We start from the raw sequence: 25594 nt of genomic DNA, 5'->3' as shown, positions 1-25594 counted from the left end.
AGAAAAATAAAATAAAAGCACCACACATGCTTCACAGTTCTCACTCAGACCTTCTGGGTTGCAAAACAACTTGAACATAAGTGCATTTATAAATGAATGAATGAATAAATAAAATTAATAAAATACTGTTCCAGAAGTTTTTGCAATTTTCTGCCATGAAACAAGCCACTTATAGGACTTTTTAGATAGTTTTTTTTAAGTCAGCAAATTTTCCAAGCTGTTTCAAAATAAATATTCAGAGACTTCTCGGTCCCTCCCTCCCCCATATCCAAGCCCTATGGCAAGCAGATCCCTATATATGGGGGGCGGGGGGCGGGAAAGGTAACCACAAAAAGGAGTTCACACTCTACCTGGCAAATGCTGGTCTGGGTTAAGCAGGGCAGCAAGGGGTCTTCTGCTGCAGAGAACACTCTGGCTGCCTCCTCCTTCCTGGCTTGCTTGGGCCCTACTCGAGTTCAGGCTTCACTGCGGCCTACACGGAGGCCTCAGTGGAAGCCCCGCCCACCCGCCGATCAGCTGAGAGGCGGGAGAAAAGGAGCTCTTTGCAGCTTGTCTGCTGCTTCCATTGCGGGCCTGCAGAACAAGCAGGAGAGACGGTGAAGAGGACAAGTGGCTGAGAGGCTATGGGGCTGGGCAGGGGGCAATGGGGAGTCACATGAGGTGCCTCTGGGGTGCCCCTCCAGGCAGTGGGGCCCCCAGACAACTGTCTCCCCTTGCCCTATCATTGTTACGCGCCTGCATTAATGGGAATCTTCAGCAGTGCTTTTTGCTCTCACATCAAATCTAGAGAAGAGAGCTGGTCAGAGAGGAGAGCTGATTGACACGAGTGGGTATCTGACCAAACCAAGCACATGGGAAGGAAAAAGGGGCAGCTACTTACTTTGGAGGGTGGCTTGGGTCTGGGCTACCTTAGAGAGCACCTTCTTTGGTATGATCCCCATCACTCGTTGAGGTCATCTGGAGAAGTCCATCTCCAGTTACCACCGGTACGTCAGGTGGTGACTCGGAACCAGGCCTTTTCTGTTGTTGCTCCTGGTCTATGGAATGCACTTCCGGCAGATAACCGCAGATAACCACAGATAACTCGCTGTTGGCCTTTAAGAGAGCCCTAAACACTTATTTGTTTGGCCTGGCTTTCCAAGGCTTGTAAAGTGTTGTTGTTTTTTAAAAGATTTTAATTGACTTTAAATGGTTTTAACTGTTTTTGAATTGTTTATATATTTTTTAGCATTTTGTTTTGAATTGTGTGTTTTTATGTCTTTTAAAAGTTGTTGTACACCTCCCAGAGCCTTTGGCGGTTTATAAATGTTGTTGTTATTATTATTATTATTATTATTATTATTATTATTAACAACAACAACAGCTTCCAGTTGAACAGAAAGGAAATTGCCCAAACACCAGAGGCACAAAAGACCAGCTGCTGATTGACAAAATGATTTTAGAAAACTGCAAGAGAAGAAAAACAAATCTAAGTGTTGCATGGATTGACTACAAGAAAGCCTTCGATTCATTGCCTCACACATGGATACTAAAATGTTTAGAAACAACTAGTGTCAGCAAAAACATTCAGATATTTATAAAAAAAAACAATTAGCATGTGGAGTACACAGTTAACAATCAATGGTGAAACACTTGGACAGGTTAGCATTAAAAGAGGCATTTTCCAAGGGGACTCACTGTCCCCTCTGTTGTTTGTAATTGCCATGACCCCACTTTCACAAATACTAAACAAAACAGGCCTTGGATACCAAACATCTAAAACATCAAGTAAAATCAACCATCTGCTGTACATGGACGATCTGAAGTTGTATGGAAAGTCCCAGTCAGAAATCGAATCACTGCTAAACACTGTCCGTATATTCAGTAGCGATATAGCAATGGAGTCTGGACTAGACAAGTGTGCTGAATTAATAATGAACAGAGGGAAAATAAGAAAAACAGAAGGAATAGAACTGCCCAATGGAAGCAACATCAAGAACCTGGAAGAGAAAGAACCTTACAAATACTTGGGCATTCTCCAGGCTGATAACATTGCACACACTGAAGTTAAAAGAAAAATTGGATGTGAATACATCAGGAGAGTTAGAAAAATCCTCAAGTCCAAACCCAATGGCGGGAACACCATACAAGCCATAAACACCTGGGCTATACCTGTTATCAGATACAGTGCAAGAATAATAGCAATAGCAATAGCAATAGCACTTACATTTATATACCGCTCTATAGCCGGAGCTCTCTAAGCGGTTTACAATGATTTAGCATATCGCCCCCAACATTCTGGGTACTCATTTTACCGACCACGGAAGGATGGAAGGCTGAGTCAACCTTGAGCCCCTGGTCAGGATCGAACTTGTAACCTTCTGGTTACAGGGCGGCAGTTTTACCACTGCGCCACCAGACTGGACTCAGGCACAGCTAGAGACGTTAGATCGTAAGACCAGGAAAATCATGACCATCAATAATGCTCTGCACCCCCGCAGTGATGTCAATAGGCTATACCTCCCTCGCAGCTCAGTTGGAAGAGGAATGCTGCAAGTCCATCAAACAGTAGAGGAGGAGAAAAGAGGCCTTGAAGAATATATCAAGGACAGTGAAGAAGATGCACTTCAAATGGTCAATAATGCAAAACTATTCAACACCAATGAAACAAAGCAGGCCTACAAGAAAGAACAAGTCAAGAACCAAGCAGAAAAATGGAAAAATAAGCCACTGCATGGTCAATATTTGCACAATATAAGTGGAAAATCAGACATCACCAAGACCTGGCAATGGCTTAAGAATGGTTGCTTGAAGAAAGAAACAGAGGGTTTAATACTGGCTGCGCAAGAACAGGCACTAAGAACAAATGCAATAAGAGCAAAAGTCAAAAAATCCACAACAAACAGCAAGTGCCGCCTTGTAAAGAAGCAGATGAAACAGTGGACCACCTAATCAGCTGTTGTAAAAAGATCGCACAGACTGACTACAAACAAAGGCATGACAAGGTAGCAGGGATGATACACTGGAACATCTGCAAAAAATACAAGCTACCTGTAGCCAAAAATTGGTGGGACCATCAAATTGAAAAAGTTGAAGAAAATGAAGATGTAAAAATACTATGGGACTTCCGACTACAAACAGACAAACATCTGCCACACAATACACCAGATATAACTGTAGTCGAGAAGAAAGAAAAACAAGTCGAAATAATCGACATAGCAATACCAGGGGATAGCAGAATAGAAGAAAAAGAAATAGAAAAAAATCACCAAATACAAAGATCTACAAATTGAAATTGAAAGGCTGTGGCAGAAAAAGACCAAAATAATCCCAGTGGTAATTGGCGCCCTGGGTGCAGTTCCAAAAGACCTTGAAGAGCACCTCAACACCATAGGGGCCACAGAAATCACCCTCAGCCAATTACAAAAAGCAGCTTTACTGGGAACAGCCTATATTTTGCAACAATATCTATAATAACCAACAGTATTGATGATAAAATTCTGGCATCCCAGGTCCTTGGGAAGGCCTCGATGTCTGGATAAAACAAACCAGTCAATAACACCTGTCTGACTGTGTAAACAAGAAATAATAATAATAATAATAATAATAATAATAATAATAATAATAATAATAATAATAATAAATTGGTGCCCTCAGTGCAATTCCAAAAACACCTTGAAGAGCACCTTAACACCATAGGGGCCACAGAAATCACCACCAGCCAAATACAAAAAGCAGCTTTACTGGGAACAGCCTATATTCTGTGACAATATCTATAATAATAAGAGCAACAATATTGATAATAAAATTCAACCAATCCAAGTCCTTGGGAAGGACTCGATGTCTGGATAAAACAAACCAGGCAATAACAACTGTCTGACTGTTTAAACAATAATAATAATAAATAATAATAATGATACTTAAGGACAGGAAGTCAGAGTAAACTAAGCAATGCAGAACTGGATATTAGACTGTCCTCCTCTGCCAGACACACAAGCACAGAAAGAAATGGTGCAGAGATCCTGTCATGGGGTGGCATGGGTCAGGGGCCTTTGGATAGAACAAATCTAGAACAAATCTTCAGCGGGGTGGGAAGTGACCTTTCTGAAGAAGCTAAATCCCCCTTTGCCTCCTCCTTCCCCTGAAATTTGAGCACTTGGATTTCTGGGTTTTATTCTTAATAATATATCTTCATTATGGTAATCATTTTTCTTTAATTTCACAAGTATATCCATGCATTTAAGGCATACATATGGAGGCTCACCAAGCTGTTGACATGGAATGGTGGTGGGAGAGAAAATATAAAGTGGTAAAGTGTATTGATGCATGTATTCTCTCTCTCTCCTCTTCATATTTGTTCAACATGTCCCAAATTCTCTGCAGCTGTGCAGAGCCATTCTCTCCCTTTCCTGGTACCTGACAGATGCTTCTGCTTCGCTATGTGAAATGAATGAGAGCACACCCACAAAGGCTTCTGCATAGTCTGCTCCTTCATACACAAGGGCAGTCCAAGACGTTTTGCTGCCTGAGGCAAAGGATAATATGATTACCTTCCCCATCGTGGGAAGATGCTCAGCATTCTCAGGACATGTTGAAGCAATGGCAGTGGCACACAAGTAAGCACTCTGATTAAGCCATGAAGCCAGGCAGTGGTGACAAGGCATTCTTAGTTCACTTTGGGGTGGGGGAAAGGCATGGGCGTAGCATCCATTGGACAAGGGGGGAAAATGAGACCCACAAGCAGAGGCGCTCTTACTCCAGGCCAAGGTCCAGGGCCTCCACATCCCCTGGGGCCCCCCAAATCCTTTTTATTCTGTCCTGGGAGGTGTGGTGTGTGCCCTCAAGAACGTACATGTTGAAAAATGATGCTTAACTTGCATTGGGGGCGCCTTTAGGTCCAGGCTCTGAAATACCTAGGTGCACCTCTGCCCACAAGTCTCTCCTTAGCTTGGGGACGGGGCGCACCCTGCGCTGCCGCTCTTTCAGCTGGGTGCTATGTGAACCCGGGCCCCTCCTCTTTGATCCTTTCTCCCCAGTGACTCCCTCTCTCCCCCTCATCTGGACACCCACTTCCACCAGCCCTTTCCTTTCGCCTTCAAGAGCCGTGGCTCTCCCTCTCTCCTCTCCCCAATTCTGGGTCCTGCTTCCCATTCTCCAGCATGGGCGTCACTACCACAGTGGCTTGGGAGCATGGGCAGGGCACTCCCATCCTTCCCAGTGCAGAAGCGGCTGTTTCACTTCTTCCCCCCATCCCCATGGTGGAAGAAGGTCCACATACAACAGGCAGGCCGGCCAGGGAGAGAGGGAGAAAGCTCACACCGTCTGCCCTGGCAGGCGGGCGTCAAGGGAGCGGCCAAGAGGGAGGAAGAGAGATGCACCCTGCTGGGCTCGGCAGTGGCTTCTGACTGAGTGGAGGCCATCACACTTTGCTAATTGCCCCACCCCTTGCATCTGACATCAGGTACAGGGGGCATGGTTTGGGGCACTGGGGGGCGTGTACGCTTTGCATGTGCAATGGAGGCCCCCTATCTGCACTTTGTCTCCTGGCCCTTGGGAAACTCGCTACACCCTTGAGAAGAAGCATGATCCAGTGGGGCAAGGAAGGGTAATGACAGTGGATGGCAGGAAAACCTGTGTGGTTGCACCTATAGTGCAAGGGGTCTGATGCTTGCCACCCCCTGCATCTAGCCACCTCGCCCTGCCTCATGAAATGGCTGTCCCTGAATACATGTCATGTATTCTGCCCACCACCTCCTGGTTCTGGTGGTGTCTTAAACGTTGGACCTGGAAAAGTAATTGCAGATGGTCCCTACTCCTTTCTGTGCATACAATTGTTCAGTTCTAAGTCCAGCTTTTAATTCCAAATAATTGTCGCAAAAGTGCCATGGTGTATTTATCATGGCTACAAGTGTCAAGGAATCTCTCATATTATCTAAATGGCTCTGACAAATCAGTGATAAGGCTTTTATCTGCATCTTGCAAAATGTAAAACCTTACATTTTACGACATGCAAATGTAGAAGTTTGTTTTATTTCTTATCCTCTCATGTGTAAATATCCCTTTTGCCCGACCAAGACTATACATACACAAGCTCTCATTATTTTCAGTAGAGTGACTTGCTGTAGGGAAATACTTGTGTCCCTTCAATGGACATCTGCTGTTGGTACAAAAAGCAATCGAGAGGAAAATGACTGCATGAAGCACATTTAACTTTCATCCCTCCCCCTTATCCTTCTTAAGTGAAGACCAGGCAGATCTTCAATCAAAAGAACTGGGGATGAATCCATACCACTTCCACCTCCTAGCTATAAAAAGCACCACATACATAAAAGAAGATAGGCAAGCTGACAAATATGAGTTGATGGCTCATTCCATTCCAGAAAACACCCACTCGCTATGACCATTTTACTTACCATAATAGAAGTATGAAGTATTTTGCAGCTACTGGGCAAAACAATATCTGGAACAAAAAAAATTATCTGAAAAGGCTAAGATCCCTTTAACTTGTACATTGCATCAGTTGTCCACTTCTAACGCTGTAAGCGGTTAAAATGAAATATACAAGCAATAAAGGACACAAGGGTCAGAGGATGGCATTAAACCATTCCACTAATTGCTGTGAAGGCTTTGGGTAGTGATTACTACATTTCCTTTTTCTTTCTACTGGATGGCACTGAAGTGAAAAAGCAGACAAAAAAACATTCCCTTCCTCTGCTGTTCAAACACAACAGCTAGAAAAACAAAGAATCGCTTCAAATTCCAGAAGGGCCCAGTGTTGTTATATGCCATGCCAACTGTTGAATCAGTTTGAAATGTATTGCTGACAATATGAATGCAACGTCTCGAGGATAGCATCAGTCATGAGAGATAAAATAAACACACATTCTGTTTCCCACAAGTTTGAACTTAGTGGAAATAAGTAGGAAATGGACTTTTGTTTTGGGGAAGAATGGTGTAAAATAGGTAAGGAGGCATATTATGAGCAACCAGCTGTTCTTGGAGTAACATTGTGAGAGCTCTAAGTGAGTAAATGAATGGCTTCCATACACTTTGGTTCGTTAAGAGATATTAATAAGAGGGTGCATTTTAGGATGCTTGTGTGTTTACCTCATTTGTCAAAACAATAGACTTTTCTACCATGGAGTAGAATGCTACTCATGGCTACTTAATGGGTAACCTGATCTTCCTGTTGACTTTTCTGGATTCAACCTGAATTGCTGAGTCTGAACTGGAAATGTGATTACAGTGATGGTTAAACAGCTAGTTAAATTACTTTTTATGTAGTCGAATGGTAATTACAGCTATTGAAAAGCAATGTTTTTCTAGCTTATAATTTCATTTGTACTGAAATACTTTTTAGCCTACATTTATTTTAAGATTCGTCCAATGGCACTAACATGAAAAAGGCATTATATCACATTTTTTAAAAAAGTATTTTAAAAATAACCTTGCCGCTAAAATGGTGTGCTCAGGTCTACTGTCCAGAGCTGAGATTCAGGATGGCTTGTATGACCAGATTCCCACCCTCCCCCCACCCCTCTCTCACACACACACACACACACACACACACACACACACACACACACACACCACACTCCTACATCTAGAGGCAGCTGTTGGCATCTCTCCTTTTTAATGTTTAAGTCACAATATTGCGGAGGAAGTCAAATATACACATTTCCCCTCATGATCCATTCAGAAGTGTCAGAAGTCTTATCTTGTTATATACAGAAGACCATGCCCCTCCCCCCCTTACCTAAGTAGGTCTCAGAAGGGTTTTTAACTCTTTTGCCAGCAAGATCATTTCACAGGAAAATTTATGTATTACTTTTATTTATTCTGCCTTTAACATTAGAATTGTTGACACACAGAAAGGAAAAGTATCCCTATTGTTTGTGACATTCATCTTGTCAGGCACAATGGGCTTCACTGAGGAGCTCTGCACTATTTGCTCAGTGCACTACTGCACTACTGAGTCTGCTGCTCAGAGGATGGAACTGGGTCATTCAGACCACAGCCTAGAGCCCTCCTGGCCCAGGAAGTCGGGAAATACCAAAAAACTTGTCTGGTGCAATTATTTGATGGCATAAAGCTCCCAGACCTGCTACTATCCCTCACTTTGGGCTGTTACAGTCCCTCCAGCTTGGGAGACTGGGCAGGTGTCTATGGCCTGGTTCATACGTAACACCAATCCAGAGTTAAACAGGGCAGAGGTTGGAACTCCTTTATGTCCAAACATGTGAAACCGCAGTTTCGCAGCAAAAGTGACCTCCAGTTTGCCTCGGCAAACTCCAAATTCCACAAAGGTTCACTGCTGAGACCTCCAATTTGGCTGCCAAAGCATGACGTCTGACTCTGGACTGCGGGTTTGCACTGATTTTCAGACAGCAGTCATAGAGGCAGCAGCACAGACCCACCCAGGGATGTGGCAGCTCTATGCCAACAGCGCTTCTCACTTGCTGCCTGTTGAAGGAGATGCCCGGCAAAAGGGATGCTGCCATGTCCCATTGCACGCTTGTCTAATCTCAAGTGGCACAGACACACAGGGGCATTCCCTCTTCCCACTCTTTCTCTCATTCCCCTCACCGGGCAAGCAGGAGGGAAAGGTGACAGGATGAAAGGATGACACCAAGTGCTTTGTTCCCTGAAAAGGAAGTGACAATGATGTATGTCTGCAAGCACAAATGCTCCAGGTGGCTACATAAGAAGGGTACCCCATCACAGCACCAGGAGGAAAACACTTAGCAGGGGTGGGGGCCCGGTCCCAAAAGGCATCCCCATGCAGGGATCCTGGAGCAGCTGTTCTATTTTTTTCCACAGAAAGGTCAAAGAAGGGGGACCCAGCCCCTTCCCCTTGGGGGTTAATAACAGTCCCTAGGCTTGCTCTTGAGAAGAACCATCTGTAAGGACTAATTTCAAATGCACAAGGTGGTACTCTAGTTGTACAAGGTGATATTCCCATTGAACGCTGCAGAATTATCCCATTATCCCATGGACCACTCTCTCCCGAGAATGTCAGGCCACTGGGGGACTGAAATCGAGCCATGATGCTCTATTGAGGAAAGCTGTGGGGATGGGTACCTTGGTAAGTTCTGTCCCAGTCCTGGTGACTGCCACCAAGTAGCTGTTGGAGCATGCCCCCTGCCAGTCCATCCACCCATGTGGACATGTGTACCCTTGTCTGCACCCCTAAATGGCAATGCCACTCTCCTGGGGCAGCTGGAAACTGTGGCCCCTCCTCTCCCATGAATCCCTGCTCCCGTAGATCTGTATATGGCACAACACTGGACTAGACCTGAGAATTTTGAATGGATTTAAAGGACCGTCCCCGAACCTGGTGTCTTCCCCATCAGCACAAATGGTATTTTGGGTGGAGGGCACTCTTGGCCAGGTTGAAGAGGCAGCCCCAAGCAGGAATTCTGGAGCAGCCAAGTTCTATTTTTTTCACTGAAGGGTTGGGGAAGGGAGGACCAGCCCCAGCCCCTTTGCGGGGTTTGCACTCCCTGGGCTTTTTCATGAGAAGAGCTGTCTGTGAGCACTAATTTAAAATGTACAAGGTGGTACTCGAATACACCTATTATCCCATGGACTGCTCTCTCATGGATGTGCCAGGCGACCTGTGGCTCAAGATCAATCCAGGATGCTCTATGGAGGAAAGCCATAGAGCAGGGATGTCAAACTGTGGCCCTCCAGCTGTTTTTGGACTACAACTCCCATAATCCCCCGCCACAATGGCCAATAGCCAGGGACGATGGGAGTTGTAGGCCAACATCTGCAGAAGGGCCACAGTTTGACATCCCTGCCATAGAGCATAAAGCCATAGGACGGGTACCTCAGTGAGTGATGTCCCAGTCCTGGTGACTGCTGCCAAGTAGCTGTCAGAGCATGCCCCCTGCCAGCTAGCACACCCATGTGGACATGTACACCCTTGCCTGCTCCCTTGAAGGGTGACCCTGCCATCCTGGGATGGCTGGAAACCAGGACTCTTTTCTCCCATTAATCCCTATCCCCCAGGTCTGCATATGGTGTGATGCCAGACTGAACCTGGGAATTTTGAATGGGTTTTAAGGCCATGGGGACACCCCACACAACTCATGAGAAGAACCATCAGAGGGGAGGGGAGAGAATTGCCAAGATAAATCAAAAGTGATGCCAGATGGCAAAACATCCCCTTCTCCCACAGACAGCTCCCTCACAAGAGTGACAGGCCACTCTCTCTATATCGAGCCAGGCTGCAGTGTGGAGGGAAGCCAGGGGGCTGGGTACCCCAGTGACTGCTTTCCCAGTCTTGGCAACTGTGGCCAAGTAGCTGTCAAAGCATGGCTCCTGCCAGCCCATCTGCCCTTGTGGGCATGTGCACCTCTGCCTGTGCCCCAAAATGGCGGCCCTGCTGTCCCAAAGCTGCTGGAAAATGAGGGTTGCCCTGTCTGCGATTCCCTGCGCCAGCAGCTCTGCATACAGCACAATGCCAAACTGAACCTGGGAATTCTGAATGGGCTTAGAGGTCCATCCCAGTGTCTCCCCTGCCTACGCACATGGCCAGGCTATGGCACATGGAACATCAAAATATCCTCTGGGTGTGTGCAAGGCTTCACAGGGAAGGGGGTGAAGTGCTATAGTTTTCACCATGGAGAGCTCCCCCCCCCCCAGGTGGGCTGGCTTAACTAATGCGCTTGCAGTCCATGGGTTGACCTGCATCCTCACAGCCACATTGGTCTCCCCAGAAGACTGATCCTCTCATGAGAGGGAAAGCCTGCTCAGCAGCAAACTAGCAGTGAGGAGGATTTTGGTTGGGTCTGCATGGACTGCTTTGCTGGGGTGACCCCTCGCAACATAATCCTAAGTTACGGTGGGACCTCCAGCATCCTTTGCTCTCCCTCATCTACAGTTCTCCTCCTAGGAAGTCTCAATATTCCCCTCTCCTCAGGGAAATATCACCCCAAGACACACACCCCGCCCCAAATTTGTGCTTGTACGGGCCTCTTTGGAGCCATGGTGCCAGAAGAAGTGCTGGCATGGCGTTTCCCTGCTGAGGGTGGTCAAGTGCACTCTGAAAATGCATGACTGCACTCAGCATGCCCCCTTCGAGATCGTGGCAAATTGCGGCCACTCTGCTGATGTGGTGATGCTTTGCTTACAGTCTGTCCATGGAGCTTGTTGGGATCTGCCTCGGAAGCTGAGCAGCAGGAGGAGCTCCCCTCTCATGGAACTGGAGGTTGGCGGGCTGTGGTTTGACGCACGTCTGCTGCCTGATTCACAGTTTGAAATTGAAACAATGAGTTCGCCAACCTCCATTCTGGCATTACATATGAACTGGGCCTATGTGTGTGTGTGTATTTGTGTGTGAAGAAACAGCATTTGGATGGTTTTGGGAAAACAGAGAGACACAAGTAGAGGGAACTGAGTGTTTACCTCAAGACTGGAAGCAACTTGTGGACTGTCAGACCTCACTCTGGGTGTTTGATGTAGAGTGGCAAGTAACTTGCATTGTAAGGATTCTAATGCTGATTACCTCCACCTAGTTGTAAAGAAAGCAAGCATCACTAAATGCCATAAGTCTCCAGTCCTGTCTCATCCAAAGGAAACCCAAACTTGGTTACGTCACCTCCCAGAATGCTTCATTGCTCAGGTAAAGAGGATAAACCACAATACATTTTTTTATTTGTACAAATTTTATTTATAAGTCCCCATCCCCTCTGCTAATCTGGATTTGTATCTTTGTAGGAAGGTTGACATGTTGCTCAAGGGCATAGATAGGGGAGAGGGGGCCTGTGTTTGCCCCTCTCACCAGCAGCCCCTCAGGGAGATAATGAAGAAAATAGGGAGGGCTGGAGCTGGGGGGCCCTCAGGAGCTGGAGGGCCGGGGTTCTTTGAACCCATCCGCTCAATTATAGCTACACCCCGGATCTTGCTGTTGGCAATGTGGGTAACACTGGTGTTTTATGAAGTTGTTTTATACATTTTTATTTTACTAGAAATACAGAAAGTATAGTTGTATATGGAAGACCATTCTTTCCTTATAAACAGTAACTGTTGGGGGTCAGAAAACACACCCATGCTATAGTGTAGGAGCAACACAGTGTGGCTACTTTAAGAAAGATATATGCCTGTGTAGAAAAGTCTCCTGAATAATCCCAAAAGGGAATACTGAAGTTTACTGGTGCTTCGGTTATCTAAACAAGTGAGGTTTTAACCTACGATCAAGGTTCCACATAAGCCATGTATATAGTTCAAGGAAAGGGGCAAAAACGCTTGTCTCCCTGCAGTGAAGCTGAAAGATAACAAATTATACCAGAATAACAATGGGGAAACTTGAAGACTGTCCTCTCTTTGGATATTTCTAATACAGTACATGACTGTATAAAGATCTTTTATATGTAAAGAGCAATCCACGACATAGGTTGCTTTTGGAGATGAATGTTAGCAAAAGGTCTCAGAGGTCTTCCTTATATACTACCTTATCACAGTGTTCTGTTTCCCATGGCCCTTTATACCAGTATCATCTGCTTTTTACTAGTTTGACTGAATCTCATTTTCATTTGTACTATACATAAAAAGCCTCCTACGTTGATTGGCCTTTTGGCCAGACTGTGTAAGAACAGCACCCCGCCACACACACACACACCACACACACACCTTTGTTCTCATGGTATATATATATACCTACCCACTGATGTTACTGCTTCATGCATCCCACAAAGGCTCTGGTCCACAAAAGCACATAGCATGAGTAACACAAGATTCTGTATTATTTTCACCTGCTTGTGCTGCTTCTTCTGATCCATCTTGTTCCAGGCAAAGAGCATTGAAGACTCCACCTGTAATAATAGTTGGAAACAAAGTCTTCTGTGAGTACACAGAGAGATCCAGTTCCCAATATAACCAGCAGAGAACTGAAACTTAAGGCAGCAAACAATCTAAGGTTAACTGTAAGAGCTGTGTAGTGTTTAGTGGAGTTGTTCAACACAATCGTCTCTTGCAGCATCAGTAGTTCCAGACTAGTGCTGCACCACTGTCATGTAAGTGGGAGAGGGGACAATTGTATCAATCTCCACTTCCCTCTGAAGCTTAGTCTGCATCATGAAAATATGTACCTGAGACTCACATGACCCTCAGGGACATATTTTCATGATATATAGTGGGCTTCATCAGGAAGGTTTTCCTCCTACCTTGCTTCCATACAGTCACTTCTACCCAGGTTTCCCTCCTACTTTGCTTCCACACAACCAAAAATTGGGAGGACACACAGCTCCCAAACCAAGTAGAACACAGTTTTAGATTGTGTGTGTGAATGACCTCACTGTATGTTTTGTTTGGAAAACCCTTTTAACATAAATAGTTAAAAATAGTAGCTCACATCCTGACTAATAAAGCAATGATGCAACGAGAGAAGCACCAGTGTAGCACCAGTGCTTCCAAAGGGTTCCAGAGTAGCACTGCACCATTGCTAGTATGTATGGGTGAGAATTTCAGTGATCTCCCCTTGCCTTGGAAGTCCTCTGTGTCACCTGTAAATATGTCCCTGGGGGCTGCATGATCCCCCCTGCGGGGACATATTTTGGTGGCACAGAATGCTTCTTGGGGAAGAAATAATCAAAATTTGCCCCCACTGCTGAGTCAGCTGTGGAGCTGAATTAGTTTAACTTTTCAGAAGCACTAGTGCTTCTTCCATTGCATCAGGGCTTTGTTAGTCAGGATGTCAGTCACTATGTGGTTTTTTTTCTCCTAGCTGTCTGTCTGTATTCATTTTAAAGAGTTGCCTCACAAGGAAAGGCCTCTATATTATTCTGCATGAAATTCAAAACAGATTCAAAGTGTCTCTGAACTGGTTACCAGACAACTTTTAGTCTATGGACCAGAAGTAAACAGAAGAGTTAGAAAATTCTGAAGAACCTGGACCAGAACTGAACCCAAATTTTTGGTGTTCAACTCCCTGACAGCTATGACTTCAGGAATGTTGGTATTTGACACAAATGCTTAAGAGATCTGGAGAAGGTAGAAAGAAAGGTTTGACTCATAAGTAGAGTAGATAAGAAAAAAGAGTGACGTCAATCCACATTTTTTCTTCATGTAGTAGATAAAGAAGCAAATGCAAATATGGAAAACACTTGTTACTGCATTTGAAGTATACTGTGCATTCAGAAGAAGATATCAAAATTTGCCCTAGCTGGTGAGTCAGCTGTGGAGCTACGTTAGTTTAACTTTTCAGAAGCACCAGTGCTTCTTCCATTGCACCAGGGCTTTGTTAGTCAGGATGTCAGCCACTATGCAGTCCCTCCCCACCCCCGCTACAGTTGTCTGTTTGTATTCATTTTACCATTATTCATATCACAGAAAGTCAGATCCAGTTGAAGTATATGTACATATGTACGTGTGTGTGTGTGTGTGTGTGTGTTCTGCTATGGGGCAGGGTCAGTACTTTTACTTTCCCTCCCCCACCCCTGTGCTTCTCTAATTATACAAATATAGTGCTAACTTATTTATTTTATTTTATAATGAACAGGCTGGCACATTCAGTCAACTTTTGATGGAAACACGTAGAACTGATTGCGCCTGAATTCAGTTATCTGTAGAAGGTCACATGTCTGGCCAAAACTGGGAGAGTGTGGGCACACAAGTTCACCATTCAAGTATGGCTAGACACCCTTTAAAATTCCTTGCCTAAACTTGAGTATTTGGCGAGCTGTGTGAATCATTTTTTAAAGATCACATAAGGTGTAACGTGAGAGGAGAGCTAGTCTTGTGGTAGCAAGTATGACTTGTACCCTTAGCTAAGCAGGGTCCGCCCTGGTTGCATATAAATGGGAGACTTGATGTGAGCACTGGTGTGAGCACTGTAAGATATTCCCCTTAGGGGATGGAGCTGCTCTTGGAAGAGCAGAAGGTTCCAAGTTCCCTTCCTGGCATCTCCAAGATAGGGCTGAGAGAGATTCTCTCAGGAGAGATTCCTGCCTGCAACCTTGGAGAAGCTGCTGCCAGGCTGTGAATGAAGACAATACTGAGCTAGATGGGCCTATGGTCTGACTCAGTATATGGCAGCTTCCTACGTTCCTATGTAAGTCAGGCAGACTGAAAGCCAGATTACTAAAAGAGACAGATTTAACCCTGGAGCATACAGAATGGAGGAAGTGACTACCAAGTGGTTGAGACAGCATAAAAGCAAGTGGAAGCCCTAATATACAAAGTCATTTTTTAAAAAGCTAAAAGCCAGCCTCAGAACAAAGGAAGCCCTAGCACTAACAATGGTCCCAAACAGAAAAGTCCCACAGAGTTATGCAGAAATGGCAATAGTCTGCTATAAATATGTCTTCAGTCATCACATACATTCCTGTCTAGCATATTGGAAAGAAGTAGAAAATGTGGTAAAGTTTGTAATTTTGCTAAAATGTGTTAAACAATAACAATATGCAACAATAACTGCAACACTATGTTTGCAGTGACAAAAAGACAGTTCCATACTTCAATCTCCTGTGGCATCATTTTATAAAGCTGAAAACAGCAAATATTACACTATACTTGTTTAATTTCCTGGATGCTAATCCAGAAGAGGACTTCCCAGCAAAGCTGGCTTTAGACATGTTTTCACCCAAAATGGAAGTTAGGAACATAAGAACATAAGTTCAAAATGATACAGCTGGAGCTCATGTTTAATGATACATAGAGATGGAGGCGGGGGGAAATGGTCTACTTCAGAATCTGCTGCCCAATGGCACTGTTTCTGGTCACTTCCGACTTTCCTGAGGACGGTGCCTGACATAAGGTCATTGCTCAGTTTCTTTCACGTGTTCGTCCAGGGGCCCTGTTGTGCAATATCATTAGTAATAGAGTTCCTATTACTAATTTATAGTATAGTATCTCATGTGGATGAGGAAACTGATGCAGTTCTCAATTAAAATTCACTTATGTCACTTTGAATTCAAACACTATGGTCTTCAGAGGAACCTTTAGTCCTCAGCTGCTCTCCTAAGACTTGTCACATAGTGAAGTTATTTGCAATGAGGGGGCTGTAATAAACCTGCTTGCCACTAGTCCACTGTGCCTGACCTGCTCTGACACGTCAATGTTCTCGGGAGAGGCAGGGAAGGTACAGAGTTCACAATTCTAGAAGGAGATGGCAAGTGAACTTGTTACAGGAGTAAACAAAGAACTTTATAATGGAGGAATTTTCACTAGTATGCACAGATACATGTACCTTCGGTTGATTCTCACTGCTACTTTGCCCCTAGTAGGATGCTTGTTATTTTTAATTTGAATTTTCTTTTGCCCTCATTATTCCCTTGGTGAAGCAGCCATATGAAACTGTCATATGGCTGAGCATGCCATGCTCAGACCAATTTTAATCTTGGCACACCCAAATATGATCCAAAGCAGTGGTGGGAGTGTCATGGCAATGTTTCCCATAGGCAAAATGTGGGTGAGTATGGGGTGGTTTTTTTTGTTTTTGTTATTAAGTTTTTTACAGCCCTATAATGAACCTGAGATTCTGGTTCTGATATTTCTTTCATTTGTCGAAAATATTCCTGTATTTTCAGTACATGGAAGTGTAAAGTTGGGGTAACCTGGTACCCCTAAATTTAGCTTGCAAGGCTTGGTTAAGCAGTCCCCAGGAGAAAAGACAGCCACAGATTTAATGGTCCAAATGGAGATATATTTTATTGATTATAATGAAGAGGCATGGCATTTAATAACACACATCAGTATTTTCACATTACATAGAACACACTAGATGGTTATGGTGTCTAGGCACTAAAATGTAATCTTCACTATATAACTAGAGTGGATTCTAGAATATGTTGTAAGTAGACTGGATTCTCTAATATGCATGTAATTGGCTGGGTAATGAATAACTAAGTAAGTTAACTAAGCAAGCAGCCAACACACTAGGTAATTGTATCTAAATTACTAACCAAGACTAAGTCATATTGAGAACAGAGGAAGAAAAAATAAAAAGAATAAGTAGTAGCCAGGGCCCAAGAATAATCAGTGTCAGAGAAAGGATCAGGGGGAATGTGGGGTGAGGTGAACCCTCAACCCAACACAGAAAGCAAGTGACCATCATAATTGTTAACTAAATCTTTGAATAAAGATTAATGATTGAAGCAAAGAAACAGTGACAAGGACTAGGTTTGAGCCCGAAATGTTTCGGAGGCCATTATAAAGACCTCCGAAATGTTTCGGTTCGGGGGGGGGGTGTTCAGCATTTTGGTGCCAGCGGGGGTGGTACTTTAAGGGCGGGGGAGAGTGTACTCACCCCTCTTGCTGCATTTCCCCCACCAGCGCTCCGTTATTTGTAAGCCCCTCAGGGCGGCAGCATTCCTCCCTGCCACCCTGTTTCCCTCATCGGCCAGAAGTGGCTGGAAGTAGCAACCGCGTGTGCACCCGTTGTGCACGGGCATGACAGATGGGCGCGCGCGCTCGCTACTTCAGGCCACTTCTGGCCGATGAGGGAAATGGGGCAGCAGGCAGGAAGGATAATGGAGCGCTGGTGGGGGAAATGCGGCGAGAGGGGTGAGTACACCCTCCCCTGCCCTTAAAGTACCACCCCTGATGGCGCCGAATACATTTCAGGCACATCCCTAACAAGGACTAGGTGCAAAACAGTGTCAGAGGAGAAGGGACAATAACAAGGATTAAGTGAAAAGCAAAGCCAGAGGCCAAGGAAATCTATCAGGTTAAAAAGGGCCAAAGAACCAGAGAAAAAGGAAGCTTTAATGGGGGGGGGGGGATGGAGCACATCCCTAGTTAGCTAAGGGGCAGGTTGAGGCTAGCTAGAGGAGTCCTACTTCTCCTAATCAAAGTTAATTCCTAATCAAGGTTAATTCCTATTAGAGATGGAGGAAGAAAGCAAACGGGCAAAGGTGGGGAGAAGCAACCAAGGCCGAAGAGTAATCGGTATTAGAGAAGAGACAAAGAAATAAAGAGCACTCAGTGTAGAGGGCGGGGGTTGAATCAGAGTAATTGAGCAGAAGCTTGGCAATTGACCAGAAAATACGACTAATCAATGAATTAAGCTACTAAGGCATTAACTCCTATGAAGATCAAACAAGTGAAGCAATGAGGGGAGAGAAAGAGAAAGAGAACGAGAAAGAGAGCTGAGGATACAACCAAGACACATGGAGCAGGAAAAGCAAGAGATGCAGCCAACTTGGCCAGTTACAATACTGGTTACAAGGGGAGACAGACCTGTTAGATGAACTAGGAAAGATTGGGGAGAAATGGAACTAGAGTGGCTGAATAGGAGTTGCTTAAAACTGAGAAAGACACGGGATCTGAATCCTTCCCAAGGTAATCCGGGATCTGAATCCTTCCCAACAGGGGCGTAGCTAGGGGAGAGGGGGCCCGTGTTCATCCCTTTCTCTGGCGGCCCCCCAGAGTGAGGGAGATAATGAAGAAAATAGGGAGGGATGGAGCTGGAGGGCCCTCAGGAGCTGGGGGCCCGTGTTCTTGGAACCCTTTCGCTCAATTATAGCTACGCCCCTGCTTCCCAAGGTGATCCGGCTGGAATCAACCTATGACTGGGCAGAAAAAGCCCCAAAGCCTCTAAACTGCCTCCTGGGGCAGCCCTTTGGATTGAGAATTCCCGAGTTGGCTCTCTTCCCAAAGGGACAAGGGCCATTTCCATTATTCTAGTAAAAGATAGATCTAAAAGCTACTAGGCTGGCTGCTCCTTAAACACTCACACTCGCATACATACATGCATACATACATCTTTAAGCATGCTTGGGATGGGAAGGGGAATTAAGAAAAATCAGTTACCTTTCCAGGTGAGATGTACTGAAGCCAGGTGCTCAGTAGAGCAAAAATGGGGTGCGCTGCCAACATCAGAGAGTGTGGGGCTTGGAAGTCCTTGTTTTAATAGGGTCCAAGTCATACTGCTCAGCACTATGTTCCTTGTGTCAGAGAATAGAAAGAATGGGATTACAAGTCACCAGACAGAAAACAGACTTATCCTGATGACAAAAGTACAAAATACTGGGGTTGGGCAGTTATCTTCTAAGAAAGGGTGATTGGTTATGCCCATCATAGTTAAAGGGCAATCCAGTAGGAAAACAGTGAGATCCAAGTATGGACAAAAAGAGCTTCCAGAAGATGCTAGAAAACATATACAGGAAAGGGAGATTTACAAAAGAGCCAGTCCCCATGGGGCAATAGAATGGATCCAAGAGGAAACTGGGCCATTTAGATACTTGAATGCAGGAATGTCAGAAATGTTGCACACTTGCTCTGAAGGGAAGTCTGAGGGAAGTCTCAGGGTGTTGGGAATGAACTGTGTGGTCAGCCTGATTTAATGATTAAAGAGTCTGTATTGGACTCTCCTGGAGCTTTTTCAGTCAGCTGGCTTTACTGCGAGTCTTTACTGAGAGTTCAGGGCATAACAGATTCTGATGCAAAAAGATTTTTTTTTTTACCCCAGACATAAATTGGGCTAGGTTCCAATATGGAGGAAAAAATCCGAAACATGTGTGAAGAGATTTCTGAAATATTGCATGGACTTTGGGGTAAATCTGGCCGATATGTGAACACATACCCACCCTCCCAAAGTAAAGTCGCCATCTGAAAAAGCTCCTGGGAGTAAAATGCATTTGCCATTGATATAACCGTGAAAGCCGGTTCTTGTCTGGGTGGTGCACGACGCCAAATAATACACACACAAACAGGGAAAAGCTTATGGGATGTTTACTGCTAGCAAGTAAGGCTTTCGGGGTGCACCCAAATCAAGAGCGAAGAACCCCAGTTACAGGTAAGAATTTATACACAGAGGGTAGCTTAGTCATCTATTATGGTGTAACAAAAGTCTTAGAAGGAATGTAAAGCCTATCAGTGCAGATCCACCTTTGTTTACATCAGAACGAAACACTTGACCATCCCTTAACTTGTATCAGTTTCCCAACATCCACCCTTTATAGCATATTCCATTTCCCTTCCCTTATCTTCCCTGCCCCTTCCCTTATCTTCCTAGAGGTGTCAGCGAGTTATATGGGCCCCTTGTCTAAGTTTCTCTCAGCAGCTGCAGCAGATTTACTCCTTAAGAGGTAAAGGCTACCTCCCTGGGCAGAGAGGGCTGGGGGAATTAATCCCTTAGTTTCCAGTGTGGAAGAGGCATAGAGAGTCAAGGGACTTCATATATAAATGGCTGTACTGTGGTTCCCTAGGCCTTAGTTTTAGGTTAGACTGCCCTCCCAATGTGGATGGTTTGCATGGGTATATCACCATGCTTTCCCCTTTTTAGGGCTTCCTAGGTTATTCCAAACTCCAGGGCTAAAACACTGCTTATTCCTGGACTATTTCCCCACAGACACATGCCAACCAGTAGGGGTGTAAACCAACCTGTGTATGTGTGTGTGTTGGGGTATGCCATCGAAACTGGGATCCAGATCCTTTAACAGAAGTTTGATTGTGTGTGTATAGATAAAATATTACTGTCCCAACAGCTTTTCAGTTATAAGTGCAAAGCAACGTGTTTTAGAATGGTTTATATTTGCAGTTAACAATAGGTTTGGAGACTGAAGTATACATGCAACAGAAAATAAGTGGCCTAGGACCAGTTCTTCCTGATTTCAGAAATCAGATTGTTATTGTGCCACTATATTTTCTGCCTATAACTATTTTACATTTCCTTTTTGCTGCTTTTTTAGTGCCTTGCAATAGCACAGGACCAAAGCACAACAGGGAGGTACAGACAGGCTCAGCTGTCAGAGATGAGGGGAGGGAAAATTATTCTCCAGTGCAAGAGAACTGCACAGCAAGTGAAGGTGGATTTATTGCTACACATGGAACCTGTGTGCTGCTTTTCAGCTTGTTCATTTTTATTTATGGCCGAGTTGCATCATTCTGTTTCTGATGGGGATTTAACCAAGAAAACAAGTCTTCTAACTTCTCTTATGGATAATACAGCTGAGATGCTGGCGTGTTGCACCAAATGATAAAGCGAATGAGAAGCTTTTGTATCCAGTGTGAGATCCGAGTTTCACAAACACACCCTTTCTCCTCTAGCTGAAACAGTTTCCTGCCAGGAACACAAATCCTGGGCAGGCTCTTCTGCAACAAAGCAGCTGCGGGAAGAGGAAATGCACTCATACGTTCTTCTGGGGCTACTAAAAAGGATGACTAAAAAGGAAAGGCAGTAGTCTAAACTGAGGAAAGAAGAATGGGCAGTGGAAATCACCAATGTGACCCTCTTTCAAACAGGGAGACAAATTAATTAAACAAATTTTTAAAAACAATGCAAAGCAAACATATTATAAGGTTTCTAGATTAGAGGCCAGGATTCCAGGCAGGTTGGAGCCCCCTTGATCGATGAGTTCTCCTTCTTCAAGAAATTATATGTCCTACCGCAGTTATTTTCTGCTCTCCCTCACTAGTTTTCTCTGCTATTTTGACATTTCCATAGTTTTTATGGCCATTCCCAAGTGCACCATGTTCCATTTCCCTATTGCCCGATGCTTCCTGTGGCCAACACACCCTCTTCCTCTTCTGTAATGCGGCAATCCTAGGCACGTATCAGAAATAAGTCGTCCTATTGAAAGCAACAGGACTTATTTCCAAGTAAGCAGGCAAAGGGTTGCTTTTGTGCTGCACATCATTTTTAATCAAAAGCGCTGAACTCAAATGTGCCTAAAAACCGCTCCTTGACCCGAACCCTGCCCCAACGGTCCTGGGCAAGCGGAGACAGGTTGTCGTAAATAGCGGCACTCTTCACAGCACACTCACAGACACGCTTTCGGGAAAGTTCAAGAGCTGAAGTGTGGCACTGAGGCAGATTATCGCGGCGGAGACCCGCCGCCTGGCTGCAATTAAGACTGGCTTGCCTGATAATATGCCCACCTCGTCATACTTCCCTCCCAAAGTCCCAGAACCTCCTTTCTCAACTGCTGCGACTTGTATGTTTACTACGAACCTTTCCCACACCCCGCTCCTGCCTTTCTGTTCGGCTCTTACTCCCTTTTCCCTGCCGCTGCTGTTCCCCTCCCTGCTGAGTCCACTTGTGTCGGGCCCTTTCTTTCGGTGGTTTTCGATCGTGTTCAGAGCGCGCGCCCGCGCGTGTCCCGTCGGCTTTGCCTTCCCCGGGGAGCCCAAGCGGCGTCCGAGCAGCCCGCCAGCCCGGCGGGGGTGCCGCTCGTGCCGCACTCGCCCTCTAGCGGGCGAAAGGCAGTGGCGTTGGCGGCTGGGCGTGACTTGGCTGCTTGCTTTCGGCTGCCTGCCTGCTTGCTCGCCTGCCTGCCTGCCTGCCTGCCGGGGGGACCGCGAGTCAGTGCGGGGACTAGAGAGAGGGAGAGAAGAGTTCCTGGCAAAGACGGCGCGGCGCGCTCGCCTAGGAGCCTGCGACGCTGGAGCTGCGCAACAGGGAGCGGACTGCCTGGAGGAGTTGCCTGACCGCGGGGACTACTGTGCGCGCCAAGAGGCAAGGCAGCAGCTCTTGGAGGAGTCTTCTCGGGCCAAGGCGGTCGCCGTCGAGAAGGGGCCACGGAGGGGGGCTGAGGCGCCCACTCTAGCCTTCCCCCAGTACCTGGGAAGGCCGGAGGAGGGGTCTTTCTCCAGACGGAGGAAATATGGGGAAAGTTGAAAGTTGCCTCCTGACTTTGGCTGGACTTTGGCTGGCAGCGAGAGCGGAGACGTTCACAGGTAAGAAGACACCCGCGAGCCTTTTCTCGCCCCCGCCGGGCTATTTCCCTTGGGGAGTGATGGTGTGTGTTAAAGGTTAAGACTGGGCAGTAACGGGACGCGCTGCCACTGGGGTGGGGGAGTTGCTGTTTCCCCCACCCCTGCGGGCGTGCCGCGACCCTTGAAGCTGCTGCGTGTAGGGAGAGAGGGCTGCGGGAGAGAAGGGAAGTTCCAGGCGCGGCGGAGGGAGCCCCTTAGCTGGGCTGCTCGGCGCAACAACTGCCCAGACGGGGAGAGGGGCTTGAGCAGAGGCTCGCACTGCTCGGGCGGCCTCGGGACCGGCGAAGAAAAGCCTCCCAAGAAGAGCTCAGTCTTCTGTCTGGAGGGGACTTACCTTTGCCTCCAACCCCCAGAAACTTTCTGCAAGTTGACTGCTGGCCAACAGCAGTCTGGGGGCAGCAGCAGCAGCATCGGGCATCAGCAGCAGCGCCCTTTCGAGTTTCTCCTCTTTGCAGCCAGTGACGCGCCGTCTAGGCAGGGCTGCTGCTGGCACGAGGACTCGCGGCTCCTGCAAGCTCTGCCGAGCCGAGATCTCGCAAGAGGCGGCGAGGCTGGTACTAAAGTACACACTCTTGTTGCTGAGTGCCCAGAGAAGTTGCATGAAAGAACCCTGGCTAGAAGAATGCCTGGCACACACGGCTCCCTCCTCCTCCTTTTGTGGCCATCAAAGTTGTCACTGGGCGACTGTGAAGTCCTTTGAAAGTTGTGATGTGATTGCAGTTGTTCCCGTGGCCAGATGCAAAGGGGGACAGGATTCCTCAGCTCCTGTGCCTTTCAGACTTGTGTAGAAGGAGCCTTGTACTCTGGGACAAATGGGAGACAGCGTCTGTGCTTGGATGCCTTCACTTCTCTCATGCCAGGCTTTAACATCTGCCAACTAGTGACAGGGGTGACCATCAAGGCATAACTTCTTAATTATACCTGGCGGGCTTTTGCTTCAGCATCCTCACTGCTGCCATTTCCTCACCCCCGCCCTTCTGGATCTTCTCCAGTATGTAGCACAAACCTACATGCTTTAATAGTGTGTGTGTGTGTATATATATATATATCACTGAGGCGCAAACCCCTAATTTTGGTCTGTAGCAGGGTTGCGAAACCGTTAGTTGCACATAGTTGGAAGGAATGAGTAACTTCAATTCCTCCTGGTTTTGTTTTTCACATGAAGCTTGAACTGTAAAAACTTATGACCGAAATTGAAGACATCTGGGCTCCATGTTCTACGTGCTTTGATCAGAAGTAGGACTCTGGTTGCCTGGGCTGAAGAGTACTTGGTGTTTTGTGCATTAAGCAGTGCTTGTGTGCAGCACCCTTGTGCAAACTACGTTTTAGGCCTGAAGAACTCCACTCCTACTGATTTTCTTGTGTAAACACATTTTGGTTTACTGGTATGTTCTAGGGACGCTCTGTGTATGAAAGCAGGCTGTGTTTTCTCAAACTCCTTTTCCACATTTGCCCATAAGTCAGAAGGTTCATTAAGGGAGAGACGTTCCAGTGAAATATAGCACTGAAAAATAAAATACAACCCTTCTCGTATCCCGTCTCTGGTTTCAATGAGTCTATATTGAGCTGTGAATTATGAAACTTTACTCTCAGTGTTTTTACTGAAAGCCTTTGAGTCTATACTTCAGTGAGCTTTCACTTTATTAGGATCAAGTCATACTTCAGAATTGGCTAAATAGCTTGAATGACATTTTGTCAAAAGTGCTGAGAAATAGTGCTATCTGTTGAAGAGCATGTACAGGAGAAGTCATATTTGTGTTAGAACCAGACTGTGACATTATTGCATGCTTGCTTAAAAACTGTCCTCCATCAGTGCCACTGGTGTAGTTTTGGGGTGTGGCATTCACTTGAAGATAGTTGTTTGCACAGTGTCTAGTTAAATTGGATGTATACTCTTTTGAAGTATGTCTGTAGATATATTAAAAGCTATATTGTTATAGCTAATACAGTGAACCAATTTCTGTTCAGAATGGGAGGTGCTACATACAGCAATGGTGATTGGATTTCATGGAGCAGAGAATATGGACAATTGCATAAGTTATTGATAGATGTAAAGATAACACAAATGAAATATTTTGTATTGTCCTCTAATACTTATTTAAAATAAAAGTGCGTGGTCATACTGTATTCTGAAAATGTATGGAGGTAATTAGGAACATAGGAAAATCGTTGCACTTTAGGGTAAAGTCACAATATTGTTAAAAATTCTTGATGAAATTAACTTCAGGTTTCTACCTACCTATGTCACACTAAAATTGTAATCAACTCAGTTTATTTTGCAGCTGAGTAGGGAACTTTTGTGCATATCTGCATCTTTATGGGTTTTTTTAACCTTACCTGAAACTTTATCAGAAGTTTTTCAATATTAGTACAGTAGTTATCTTTCAGTACTCATTAGAGAATCTTCCTTATGAAGTAATCAAGAAAAAGCAGGAATAAAAAAAATCATAAGATGTTCTTTCTGCTGTTTTGAAGTTTCTGTTGTTGCAAGTTTTCAAGGAATCTTTTTTGGAAATGACCTTAACAGTTCAACAGAACGTATTGCGGTTTTCTTAACTAACAATTTTTAGATTTCTGAATTTATTTATTTGAAATATAAATTTTCTTCCAAGATTGAAGGTGATAAAATAGCAATGACAATTTAATGACTAAAAACAAAGCAGTGGTGTCTTGAAGTGGCATCAAACAGTGTGATTCTTGTCCAAGGTAATGTCATTTTATAGAAATGTTTTGAGATTCGTAGACCTTCATCCTAAATGCCCAAAAGTCAATCCCTGTTTACCATGGAACTTCTAAGAAAGTGTGATTGACCCTCAGCATGGTTACTAGGCCCAGCTTTTTATATTATAGATTTGATTTGGACATTTTTATTTAATTGTTACAACTATAATGAAATATGATTATAGAAAAAGCGCAATGATACTGGAAGAAATGATGATGTTTTTTCTAGGGC

General features: G+C 45.2%; 2 protein-coding genes across 25 annotated transcripts in view; one reads left to right on the top strand and one right to left on the bottom strand.

Moving 5' to 3' along the window:
* LOC128322230 (transcription initiation factor TFIID subunit 3-like) overlaps positions 1-23431 on the bottom strand; it is a 29848-nt gene extending 6417 nt beyond the window's left edge. For 3 of the 12 annotated variants that reach the window (XR_008305603.1, XM_053243129.1, XM_053243132.1), the window contains exons 1-2: positions 22976-23431; positions 12738-12797 (exon numbers count right to left, since the gene is read on the bottom strand). Coding sequence is in view for 5 of the 12 variants with exons in the window: in XM_053243129.1 (XP_053099104.1) it covers positions 12738-12797; positions 22976-23242 (327 nt within the window). In the remaining 7 variants the exon portion in view is untranslated. Of the gene's footprint in view, positions 1-350; positions 5499-5606; positions 6440-11391; positions 11498-12646; positions 12798-18735; positions 18870-21877; positions 22071-22975 lie in introns of those variants that run through there. The other 9 variants (XR_008305606.1, XR_008305608.1, XR_008305605.1 and 6 more) reach the window with 9 other exon arrangements.
* Positions 22036-25594, top strand: part of PTPRM (protein tyrosine phosphatase receptor type M) — a 665945-nt gene continuing 662386 nt past the window's right edge. For 2 of the 13 annotated variants that reach the window (XM_053243123.1, XM_053243113.1), the window contains exon 1: positions 22079-22602. In XM_053243123.1, the coding sequence (XP_053099098.1) occupies positions 22530-22602 (73 nt within the window). In that variant the 5' untranslated portion in view covers positions 22079-22529. Of the gene's footprint in view, positions 22603-25594 lie in introns of all 13 variants that reach the window. The other 11 variants (XM_053243121.1, XM_053243126.1, XM_053243124.1 and 8 more) reach the window with 9 other exon arrangements.

Source organism: Hemicordylus capensis, chromosome 4 (assembly GCF_027244095.1).
Source record: "Hemicordylus capensis ecotype Gifberg chromosome 4, rHemCap1.1.pri, whole genome shotgun sequence".
Taxonomy (NCBI): Eukaryota; Metazoa; Chordata; class Lepidosauria; order Squamata; family Cordylidae; genus Hemicordylus; species Hemicordylus capensis.
The sequence above is the reverse complement of the archived record's forward strand: the minus strand, read 5'-3'. Positions and strand labels throughout refer to the sequence as shown.